General features: G+C 43.6%; 1 protein-coding gene across 2 annotated transcripts in view; it reads left to right on the top strand.

Annotated features, from left to right (window-relative positions):
- LOC106565240 (carbohydrate sulfotransferase 11) overlaps positions 1-3,910 on the top strand; it is a 28,356-nt gene extending 24,446 nt beyond the window's left edge. For both annotated transcript variants that reach the window (XM_014132135.3, XM_014132133.3), the window contains exon 3: positions 2,132-3,910. In XM_014132135.3, coding sequence (XP_013987610.1) covers positions 2,132-2,980 — 849 coding nt within the window. In that variant the 3' untranslated portion in view covers positions 2,981-3,910. The remainder of the gene's footprint in view (positions 1-2,131) is intronic.
- Positions 3,911-13,145: the final 9,235 nt, after the last annotated feature.

The raw sequence follows: 13,145 nt of genomic DNA, 5'->3' as shown, positions 1-13,145 counted from the left end.
TACATTTTTTTTATTCATATGACCTCAAAATTATGATCTCAGAATTTTTAGTAAGTTATCTATGATTAATCGCTCGTCCATGAGAGGTTCTATGCTCCTGAAAATCTATGAGAAGATGGGAGAGGCGGGACTTGCAGTGCATCAATGTGTGTCAAATAGAAACAAGTTGTATTTTAGAGCTTGGCTATGCAGCCGCTCGTTCACGCGCGTGTGCGGTGTGGGTGAAATGATTGAATAATATGTATGTGTAAATGTATTTTGCAACGCTTGCACACGCAACTTGGCCGGTGTGGTTTGCGTGTTAGGTTTATGAGGAACCCATTGAATCTACTTGAGGTCAGTCGTAGCCGACAAGGTAAGAGTATGTACCATAAAAATACACATTGCTCCACTAATTCCACTCAAGATTGTCATATAAGATAGTCTTTACACTGTTATTGATAATGAGTGACATTGACAAGTAATTACTTACCTGGCGCCAAAAGATAAAGTAATAGTTTTACTTGATGTTTTAATGATAACTTCTGCTTGACAAAATAGTGTTTTATAGAAAGATATAACTTCCCAGCTACACAATGAGTGAAAGTCCAGAGTTGGCATCGTTGTAGCCTGCTTAAGTGTGTCCTTGAGCTTTCAGTGTAAACAGTGTCTTCTCAAACCAGCTCAGAGGACCACATATGCCACCAGACACAGAGACAAACTGAGAGCCTCTGCATTTGTCTGAGTAAATGGAAGGAGTAAGTAAATGGAAGGAGTTGAACTGGTTGACCAGTACTGTTGGTATTGGCGGTGTGTCGATGGGAGAGATTTACAGTAAATATGATTATGACATCCAGTTACAGTGTGTGTGTACGTGGGATAGAAATGGGTCATTAAAACTCAACTATCAAAACTCAACTATCAAGTCTTAAGTTTGACAAACAATAAGATAATCTAGAGAAGCTGTAATTCAGAGTCATTCAGCACGAACATACTCTTGTCTTGGTTGCAGATTCCCTAATGCACACATTTTCATTTTATTTTCTACCTCTCCTCCTACTCTCAATTTTCTGGAGATTAACTCCATTCTTGGACAGATTATGCCTATTATGGCTCCCAGACATTTATACTATTACATAAGCACGTAGCTAACTCCTTTTCAGAATGAATTTTCTGTGCGGGTAAGGACAAGGTGGAGAATGAATTCTATGAAGTGACGTTGGAATGCGAGGAGTGTTTCTGCCCCTGCAAGTAACTTCCTAATGTCAATAGACTGAGGAGGTCCGAGCCTTACTTTTGAAAGGGTGTTTTTTTCTCATATTGAAAAAGGCCCCATACAGAAACAACCCCTAGCCCCTATAAGGCACTTGTGTAAATCTGAAAGGATTGGATGGGTATAAGCAATATGTAAAAAAATGCCATCCATCTAGCCTTTCTGATTCAGAGGGGTTGGGTTAAATGCAGAAGACACATTTTGGTTGAATGCATTCAGTTGTGCAACTGACTAGGTATCCCCTTTCTCCTTCATTTTTACATTTGACATTTTAGTCATTTAGCATACACTCTTATCCAGAGTGACTTACAGTTAGTGCATTCATCTTAAGATATGTAGGTGAGACAACCACATGTCATAGTAAGTACATTTCTCCTCAATAAATTATCTGCAAAGCCAGTGCTACTAAGACAGTTGTTAGTTCGAGAAAGGCAAGGGTGTTATTATACTTTTGTTGATTAATCAAGATAGGGGCAAGGTGGCGCTACAACAACATTGCTTATACCTATCCAATTATTTTGGATGTACTTGAAGTGTGTTTGGGCTAGGGGTTGTTGTGGGGCCAAAACCCTTCGTAGATTGTTCAGCCTTGTGTTCAGCCTCATTAAATAGATTTTATTTGTATTGTGTAGACCAGTTTCTTGTCTCCCATTCTGCAATCTGATGAGTGTTGAAACTCCCTACGTTAACCTGTTGAAATATGCCAATGTGTTCAGTAACAGCCAGAACCATTGGCCATCTCACTTTCAACTCACCTCAAGAAAACAAACTGTGATCAAACAACACGAGACATCTACCAGAACTTCAGACAAATTCTAGCTGTTTTTTTATGTCACTACCTGGAATACTCACTGAATCCTCTCCTCTCTTCTCCTGTAGCTGGAGCAGTCGGCAGTGCAGGTGACCCACCAGGGTCGGCGGGAGCTGCTGGAAGACGCCTGCCGCTCGTACACGCGCAAGCGCCGCGTCCTCATCCCTGAGGACCTCAAGCACATCATTGTGGACGACCAGCATGGCCTGCTCTACTGCTACGTGCCCAAGGTGGCCTGCACCAACTGGAAACGAGTTCTCATGGTCCTGACAGGCGCCGCTGGCCCCCGCCGCGACCCCCTTGCCATTCCCGCCAACGAGGCCCACGTGCCGGGCAACCTACGCACCCTCTCTGAGTACTCCACCTCCCAGATCAATCAGCGGCTGCGCTCCTACCTGAAGTTTGTGTTTGTGCGCGAGCCCTTTGAGCGGCTCGTCTCGGCCTACCGCAACAAGTTCACACGCAGCTACAACACGGCTTTCCACAAGCGCTACGGCACCAAGATCATCCGCCAGCATCGAACTGACCCGCAGGCCGAGGCGCTGGAGCGGGGCGACGACGTCTCCTTTAAGGAATTTGTGTACTACCTGGTTGACCCGGCCACGCAGCGTGAGGAGCCCTTCAACGAGCACTGGGAGCGGGTGCACTCGCTGTGCCACCCCTGCCTCATCCACTATGATGTGGTGGGCAAGTACGAGACGCTGGAGCAGGACTCCCGCTACGTGCTGCAGCTGGCCGGGGTGAAGGGCCAGGTGACCTTCCCCACCTCAGCCAAGAGCACCAGGACTACGGGAGACATGGCCGCCCAGTTCTTTCACAGCATCAGCCCCTTCTACCAGAAGAAGCTGTACAACCTATACCACATGGACTTCCTGCTGTTCAACTACTCCACGCCGGAGTACCTGAAGTTTCAATGAAGTAACTTTTCTTAGAAGTAGGCTTTGTTTGAACCGTCTGTCATAAGGACTAGGTAATGCAGTTGTAAGCATGAAGTCATGCCCAGTCCCCACTAGCTTATTGCTTGTGTCGTGGCAGCTTGAAGTGGTCAAATATCAGACAGCTGATATCAGCTATTTGTATGGCTTTTAGCAGCTGTTGCTTATAACAACATTTGTATAACCTATGACAGAGGGCTCAAGATAATTGTTACAGACAATTTTAACATGGATCCCGGGACTCTTCAAAGCACAATAATGCTTGTTACTGAGAGAACTAACCTGGTGAACTCTAAGCAACTAAATAAAGATATCTTTCATATCAAAGGTAAGAGAGGCTTTAAGATGAGACGTCCTCACAACCGGGAATGGACACTTTCTCAAGATGGAGAAGTTGACTAAACTAGGCAAATTATTTTGTACTGTAACAATGAGCCACTGGAGATTGAACTGTTGCCTTTGTATGTGTAAAATGCACCTACAGTATAGTGCACATTAACTCAAAATAACCAAACTCTATGACACCACCAACAAACTTAGTTTTTTTCTTTCAAAGTTTCTATTGTCACCAACAATTTTCCATTCTACAGTCAGACTAAGAGGAACACAAGCTGTCTGAAAGTAATATTTATCTCACAGGGGTACTGAAAGTCTTCCTATTAGTGCCTTTGAGTGTGGGCCTTATGACTCAAATGTGTATGACATCCTTTGGAAATGTCACTGACATCAGCGTCTTCTTTGTACTGTAGAGAGTGTCTCTGGTGTGTACAGAGCATGGCATTGACTATCATTAGGCAGTTTATTTATTGTAATATTTGGGTCTCAATGTCAACAAACTGCGGTTAGATCACACTGAGACATCTGGAATATCTACCATAACTTCAGACATATTCAAATAAACACATAAACACAGCTGTTTTTGTGTGTCCCTGTCTGGAATGCTGGTGGACCAGTCAACATCAAGGATGAGAATCCAGCCGTGCAATATGTGGAATTGACTGTGTGAATGTTTGAAATATTGAGGTAAAATCAAGCTGTTTTATAGTTGTTTTGAAAGAAAGTATGGAAAGAGAGCACTTTTACTTCACTCAAATCCGAGTTGTGTCCAATGTTATGAAAGATTAACTGTCATGATAGGCATTATTATTACCAGTCTTCATGTCTATACTCTTAACATTGTGCTAGTATCAACAGTGACACCTCTGGAGGCTTGGAGCCCTGTCTGATAAAGTATACCTAAAGGCCCACACCGACTGTACGATTTTAGCCATTTTATGCCACGATTTTGCCGTCCCAGACAATATGTAGGCAAATTCGTAGGTCGTAAATGATTGTCGGACGTCTTGGCTCGTTCAGTATGACAGGGCCTAGGTCTGCCAATTAAGTACAACTACGTGCGGTTGTAGGCTCCGTCAAGTTCGGTCAGTGTCCAATTTTTTTTGCCACCTTCATCGTGTAGTGTGGCTGGTGTTGCGAGCCGATCCCGGTGACTGACCAATAGGAACACGGCCGATGACGCCATGCTGGCGTGCCCATACTGCCCTCGTTCCCAGCCATAAACGGGTCCATACCATTTTTATTTTTCTTGGGTTTCTCGAGACAAAACACTGCCAACATCACAGCAACAACTTGTTGTTGTTCTTTTGACCCCATGCTTGACAAGCCCAGTTGATGTAGCCTCGCAAGCCAATCACAAAATGTGACGACAGAACTGAAGCAAATCTATAATCTGGCCAGGTTGATATCAAGATTTTAATTTGGTCACATCGCACAGTGTGACATGTAATAATCGTAAAAGACTGAATCCAAAGTATGGTGTGGGAAGGCCTTAAGACAAGGGATAGTACCTAGAAATTACATTTGTTGGCAGTGGGTAGTTTAACAAAAGCAAAGTGTGGACTCCTTGTCTATAAACTGCTTTCAAGGTAAAGAAACATATATCTAAATATGTAATTTCACCAAAATATCCCTTTAAAGGAGATATATGTAATATTCTTGCATTGTAATTTCAGAAAATGTCCTGAATATACTGTATCTACAACAGTAATAGTGGAATGATAGTGTTTCACAATATTTTTTCCACCAAATGTTTAATTCGGCCCACATAAAATTGCATTCTAATGGTGCAGCCCTCTTGTTGGTCAACAAAAGACGGACTGGACTGGCTCTTGTTGTTAAATTGATAACAATAGACTTTAAGTTGTTGAGTTGTTTCATGTACACTGAACAAAAATATCAACGCAACTTTTAAAGTGTTGGTCCCACGTTTCATAAGCTGAAATAAAAGATCCCAGAAATTTTAGATACACACAAAAATATTATTTCTCTCAAATTTTGTGCACACATTTGTTTGCATTCCTGTAAGTGAGCATTTCTTCTTTGCCAAGATAATCCATCCATCTGACAGGTGTGGCATATCAAGGAGCTGATTAAATAGCATGATCATTACACAGGTGCACCTTGTGATGGGGACAATAAAAGGCCACTCAAATGTGCAGTTTTGTCACACAACACAATGCCACAGATGTTTTGAGGGAGTGTGCAATTGACATGCTGACTGCAGGAATGTCCACCAGAGCTGTTGCCAGATAATTGAATGTTAATTTCTCTACCATAAGCCGCCTATCGTCATTTTAGAGAATTTGGCAGTATGTCCAATCGGCCTCACAACTGCAGACCACGTGTAACCACTCCAGCCCAGGACCTCCACATCCGGCTTCTTCACCTGCAGGATCGTCTGAGACCACCCAGACAGCTGATGAAACTGTGGGTTCGCACAACCAAAGAATTTCTGCACAAACTCAGGGAGGCTCATCTGCTTGCTCGTCATGCTCACTAGGGTCTTGACCTGACTGCATTTCAACATCGTAACTGACTTCAGTGGGCAAATGGTCACCTTCGATGGCCACTGGCATGGTGGAGAAGTTTGCTTTTCACGGATGAATCCCGGTCGTCGTGTGGGCGAGCAGTTTGCTAATGTCAACGTTGTGAACATAGTGCCCCATGGTGGCGGTGGGGTTATGGTATGGGTAGGCATAAGCTACGGACAACGAACACGATTGCATTTAATCTATGGCAATTTGAATGCCCCAAAATACCGTGACGAGATTCTGAGGCCCATTGTCGTGCCATTCAGCCGCCGCCATCACCTCATGTTTCAGCATGGTAATGCATGGCCCCATGTCACAAGGATCTACACACAATTCTTGGAAGCTGAAAATGTCCCAGTTCTTCCATGGCCTGCATACTCACCAGACATGTCACCCATTGAGCATGTTTGGGATGCTCTGGATCGATGTGTACGACAGCGTGTTCCAGTTCCCGCCAATATCCAGCAACTTTGCACAGCCATTGAAGAGGAGTGGGACAACATTCCATAAGCCACAATCAACAGCCTGATCAACTCTATGCGAAGGAGATGTGTTGCGCTGCCTGTGGCAAATGTTGGTCACACCAGATACTGACTGGTTTTCTGATCCACAGCCCTACCTTTTTTTGAGGTATCTGTGACCAACAGATGTATCTGTATTCCCAGCCATGTGAAATCCATAGATTAGGACCTAATGAATTTATTTCAAATGACTAATTTCTATTTATGTACCAAGCTAAAAACACGGAGCCTAACATATAGTGGGGGAAAAAAGTATTTAGTCAGCCACCAATTGTGCAAGTTCTCCCACTTAAAAAGATGAGAGAGGCCTGTAATTAGGTACACGTCAGCTATGACAGACAAAATGAGAAGAAAAAATCCAGAAAATCACATTGTAGGATTTTTAATGAATTTATTTGCAAATTATGGTGGAAAATAAGTATTTGGTCACCTACCATCAAGCAAGATTTCTGGCTCTCACAGACCTGTAACTTCTTCTTTAAGAGGCTCCTCTGTCCTCCACTCGTTACCTGTATTAATGGCACCTGTTTGAACTTGTTATCAGTATAAAAGACACCTGTCCACAACCTCAAACAGTCACACTCCAAACTCCACTATGGCCAAGACCAAAGAGCTGTCAAAGGACACCAGAAACAAAATTGTAGACCTGCACCAGGCTGGGAAGACTGAATCTGCAATAGGTAAGCAGCTTGGTTTGAAGAAATCAACTGTGGGAGCAATTATTAGGAAATGGAAGACATACAAGACCACTGATAATCTCCTTCGATCTGGGGCTCCACGCAAGATCTCACCCCGTGGGGTCAAAATTATCACAAGAACGGTGAGCAAAAATCCCAGAACCACACGGGGGGACCTAGTGAATGACCTGCAGAGAGCTGGGACCAAAGTAACAAAGCCTACCATCAGTAACACACTACGCCGCCAGGGACTCAAATCCTGCAGTGCCAGACGTGTCCCCCTGCTTAAGCCAGTACATGTCCAGGCCCGTCTGAAGTTTGCTAGAGAGCATTTGGATGATCCAGAAGAGGATTGGGAGAATGTCATATGGTCAGATGAAACCAAAATAGAACTTTTTGGTAAAAACTCAACTCGTCGTGTTTGGAGGACAAAGAATGCTGAGTTGCATCCAAAGAACACCATACCTACTGTGAAGCATGGGGTTGGAAACATCATGCTTTGTGGCTGTTTTTCTGCAAAGGGACCAGGACGACTGATCCGTGTAAAGGAAAGAATGAATGGGGCCATGTATCGTGAGATTTTGAGTGAAAACCTCCTTCCATCAGCAAGGGCATTGAAGATGAAACATGGCTGGGTCTTTCAGCATGACAATGATCCCAAACACACCGCCCGGGCAACAAAGGAGTGGCTTCGTAAGAAGCATTTCAAGGTCCTGGAGTGGCCTAGCCAGTCTCCAGATCTCAACCCCATAGAAAATCTTTGGAGGGAGTTGAAAGTCAGTGTTGCCCAGCGACAGCCCCAAAACATCACTGCTCTAGAGGAGATCTGCATGGCGGAATGGGCCAAAATACCAGCAACAGTGTGTGAAAACCTTGTGAAGACTTACAGAAAACATTTCACCTGTGTCATTGCCAACAAAGGGTATATAACAAAGTATTGAGAGACTTTTGTTATTGACCAAATACTTATTTTCCACCATAATTTGCAAATAAATTCATAAAAAATCCTACAATGTGATTTTCTGGATTTTTTTTCTCATTTTGTCTGTCATCGTTGAAGTGTACCTATGATGCAAATTACAGGCCTCTCATCTTTTTAAGTGGGAGAACTTGCACAATTGGTGGCTGACTAAATACTTTTTTTCCCCACTGTAAGCTATATAGCTGCTAGGAGGATGTCATGTAATGTAATTGGAGGAGTTGGTGAGTGACTGACCTTTTCCCCTTATGTCGTTTTTCGGTGGCTATATACAGCTAGGGATGCAGGTGTCATTTGGTAAGCTAGCAAGAACTTGAATGACTGTTATCCAGTTACCATATCTCATGCGTTTGCAAATTCACTCTGGCTATCTACTCAGATTTCAGAGCACTCTCGTCTGAGTGTGCCAGAGTGCAGAATAACTGATGAATTTACAAATGCTCAACACCCGCTAGATATGACCGGTGTCAGTAAACTTAGGCAAAAAATGTAATTGTTAGTCATGAATGCTCTAGATAACATGTAAACAGCTTAACCAGGGGCTTAACCAGAGTAAAATGGTCAGAGTGAGGCATTCATTTGTGTCTGGAAGTAGCTAGCTAGCAAGCGAGCCAACTTTAGCCAGTTAGCTTGGGTGCTTGGTTGGGACAATAATTAATGCATTGGCAGGCAAGCTGCTGCAGAAGGATGAGTACGCTACAATTCCCCATAATTTATTAGTGCAATTTTGACAGGCGACTAGATAAAAAAAGTTTGAGGGTTTATCTAGTGTTCATTCTTGCTCTGGCTAGCATTAGTTGTAGATCTTGTTGTTGCTGATGTGACGGCGAGAGGGCCTCGAGCCTCTCTCCGTCACTGGTTGTTCGATCAATAGGACAGTAAAGTTCCAAAATGTAAGAAGACTCCCGTGGTATTTACATATTTGCATAAATCCATTCAGGTGTATTTTGTGGCTTTTGGGGAATGTGTTGTAATGATCTAAAGTCATGCTGTTGCAACTGCCTGTAAACAAACAGTCCAGTTCAAAGTGAATGATTGCAGACCTGTGTGGTAAATGGCTTGTTTGCATAAACGCCTACTGTAGCTCTGATTGGCTATGGCGCACCAGTCTGCGTAGACTCCAGGTCTTAGACGAGACAGATGTTTTTTATTCGGTTTTATTTGCTGCAGTGTATTAATTGTCCAAACGCAAGGCTGCTTTCCCACTCAATATTCCTATAGAATTTTCACAAATGCCTTAGTATATGTAATTCCATTCTAAGAACTTATGAAAACCATATCTAAGTGCTCGCTTGTCAGATTATTTTTTTTTTAAAGGGGTCATATTCTTCCTGGGGGTGTATATGAACAGATTTGAATGAGATTTCATGTTGCTAAAATGCTGTCAGTTCCACTTTAAGCAAAGGTCTCGCCATTTGTCAAAGGCTTCACTTAATCTGGATACCTGTCATGTTCTTTGACACAAGGTCAACAAGGCTCCTCTACACTCTCAGAAAAAAAGGTGCTATCTACAACCTAAAAGGGTTCTTCAGTTGTCCCCATAGGAGAACCCTTTGAATAACCCTTTTTGGTTCCAGGTAGAACACTTTTGGGTTCCATGTAGAATCATTTCCACAGAGTGTTTTCCATGGAACCAAAAGGGTTTCTCATATGGGGACAGCTGAATAACAATTTTTTTATAAGAGTGCTGTATGTGTATTCTTCTACAGTATGTGTACTGTATGTGCTCCATACACAGCTGAGAGCCACGAACCTTGACCCCGACACGGTTCTATACCTACAGCACCAGCACAGGCATTGCTTTAGGAAATCTGCACAGTTGTAACTGGCATTTTACCGTATTGTGTGAAGTAACTGTTGGGATAACTGTGTTCAGCACAGGTATTTACAGTATATCCCCTGGGCACATTCTGGTCTGGAGGTGGAGACTGACAAGCTTCGCTCCGTGTTGCATAGGATGGGACTGAGCAATGCTCTTTTTGCACTGATTTGCTCATCTACATCACTTAGGATGTAATTGTTTGGAACACAAGGTGATTTGAAGATCAGTGATTCTGCGCATCACTCAAATATGGAGATAGTTTAGTAGTTATTTCCCAACATGCACTGTGTACCGTGGTGTTGAAATACAGGGCTGCCACAAAGACGCGCATTTGAGTGTTAGTGGTGAGGTTATGTTTTTTAAATCTGTTTTGTAAAATCACATGACGTATTGATTGTCCTGTAATATAAGTGGGGTCATAAAATGGAAGACAGGCATTGTATGTGAATGGTTTTATTCCAACAAAGGAACACATTGAAACAAAGTAATTGTGTTACTAAAATAACCTGCTCTAGGTATGATCTAGTCAGATGAGTCATTAGCATACATACTAAGTCAACATGGGTCCTGTACAATTTAAAATACAATTCTATACAATTGATATCTTTTATGGAAGTCATATTGTCATGTTCAATGCAGAACAGCTAATATGATTTAAGCCTGTTTTTAAAAGTGCGTATTCATTTATTTAAAAGGGCCGATTTATTTGAAGAGAAATCATAACACTTACTTTATTCACAAATAAATGATCATTGGGAAATGTGAGCAATGTCAAGCAGTGGTATGTCTTAGATACATTGATACAAACATTAACTTTTAAACCAATTAAATGTGGCAGACTAACTGACGAATAAGCAACATTGCTGATGTCATAAAAAATACATGACTCCTCTAGCTTGTACAGTAATGGTTTGAAGGCACAATTGAAAATAGCAGTGCTTGATCATTGAAATTGTGACACTGGATACACCCTATGTCATCTATTGATTAATATTGTGTACATCCAGAGAGTGCAGTTGTGACAATTTTTTAGCATGAGTATAGATGTACAGACAGTCAACAAAACAAGTACAGACAACATTATTGCTTCAGTACAGTGCATTTGCCAGTTTACTATGAAGCATTTACAGACATCAGAGCACTTCTCAACAGTTAGCGTCTATATGGTTATTGGGTGCTCAAAGCATATCGAGCTACAGTATACAGGTACTCCCTTAGCAGCATAAAAAAAAAAATATATATACACTGCTCAAAAAAATAAAGGGAACACTTAAACAACACAATGTAACTCCAAGTCAATCACACTTCTGTGAAATCAAACTGTCCACTTAGGAAGCAACACTGATTGACAATAAATTTCACATGCTGTTGTGCAAATGGAATAGACAACAGGTGGAAATTATAGGCAATTAGCAAGACACCCCCAATAAAGGAGTGGTTCTGCAGGTGGTGACCACAGACCACTTCTCAGTTCCTATGCTTCCTGGCTGATGTTTTGGTCACTTTTGAATGCTGGCGGTGCTTTCACTCTAGTGGTAGCATGAGACGGAGTCTACAACCCACACAAGTGGCTCAGGTAGTGCAGCTCATCCAGGATGGCATATCAATGCGAGCTGTGGTAAGAAGGTTTGTTGTGTCTGTCAGCGTAGTGTCCAGAGCATGGAGGCGCTACCAGGAGACAGGCCAGTACATCAGGAGACGTGGAGGAGGCCGTAGGAGGGCAAAAACCCAGCAGCAGGACCGCTACCTCCGCCTTTGTGCAAGGAGGAGCAGGAGGAGCACTGACAGAGCCCTGCAAAATGACCTCCAGCAGGCCACAAATGTGCATGTGTCTGCTCAAACGGTCAGAAACAGACTCCATAAGGGTGGTATGAGGGCCCGACGTCCACAGGTGGGGGTTGTGCTTACAGCCCAACACCGTACAGGACGTTTGGCATTTGCCAGAGAACACCAAGATTGGCAAATTCGACACTGGCGCCCTGTGCTCTTCACAGATGAAAGCAGGTTCACACTGAGCACGTGACAGAGTCTGGAGACGCCGTGGAGAAAGTTCTGCTGCCTGCAACATCCTCCAGCATGACCGGTTTGGCGGTGGGTCAGTCATGGTGTGGGGTGGCATTTCTTTGGGGGGCCGCACAGCCCTCCATGTGCTCGCCAGAGGTAGCCTGACTGCCATTAGGTACCGAGATGAGATCCTCAGACCCCTTGTGAGACCATATGCTGGTGCGGTTGGCCCTGGGTTCCTCCTAATGCAAGACAATGCTAGACCTCATGTGGCTGGAGTGTGTCAGCAGTTCCTGCAAGAGGAAGGCAATGATGCTATGGACTGGCCCGCCCGTTCCCCAGACCTGAATCCAATTGAGCACATCTGGGACATCATGGCTCACTCCATCCACCAACGCCACGTTGCACCACAGACTGTCCAGGAGTTCGCGGATGCTTTAGTCCAGGTCTGGGAGGAGATCCCTCAGGAGACCATCCGCCACCTCATCAGGAGCATGCCCAGGCGTTGTAGGGAGGTCATACAGGCACGTGGAGGCCACACACACTACTGAGCCTCATTTTGACTTGTTTTAAGGACATTACATCAAAGTTGGATCAGCCTATAGTGTGGTTTTCCACTTTAATTTTGAGTGTGACTCCAAATCCAGACCTCCATGGGTTGAAAAATTGGATTTCCATTGATTATTTTGGTGTGATTTTGTTGTCAGCACATTCAACTATGTAAAGAAAAAGGTATTTAATAAGATTATTTAATTCATTCAGATGTAGGATGTGTTATTTTAGTGTTCCCTTTATTTTTTGGAGCAGTATATATATATATATATATTTTTTTTACCCATTTTTCTCCCCAATTGGTAGTCTTTTCCCATCGCTGCAACTGCCTTACAGACTCAGGAGAGGTGAAGGTCGAGAGCCGTGCATCCTCCGAAACACGACCCCGCCAAGCCGCACTGCTTCTTGACACAATGCTTGCTTAACCCAGAAGCCAACCACACCAATGTGTCGGAGGAAACACCTGGAGACCGTGTCAGCATGCATTGCGCCAGAGCTAGAGCGCAATGGGGCATGGACAACTCGGCCGGCCAAACCCTCCCGTAACCCGGACAATGCTGGGCCAATTGTGCACTGCCTCATGGGTCTCCTGGTCGTGGCCGGCTGCGACACAGCCTGGGATCGAACCAGGATCTGTAGTGATGCAGTGCCTTAGATCGCTAGCCACTTGGGAGGCCCAGCAGCATTCATTCGTTATCGGAGACTAAAGACTATGTGAAGTC

The sequence above is a fragment of the Salmo salar genome, chromosome 12, assembly GCF_965601325.2.
Source record: "Salmo salar chromosome 12, fSalSal1, whole genome shotgun sequence".
Lineage (NCBI taxonomy): Eukaryota > Metazoa > Chordata > Actinopteri > Salmoniformes > Salmonidae > Salmo > Salmo salar.
Note: the sequence above shows the minus strand (reverse complement) of the source record. Positions and strands in the feature narration are given on the sequence as shown.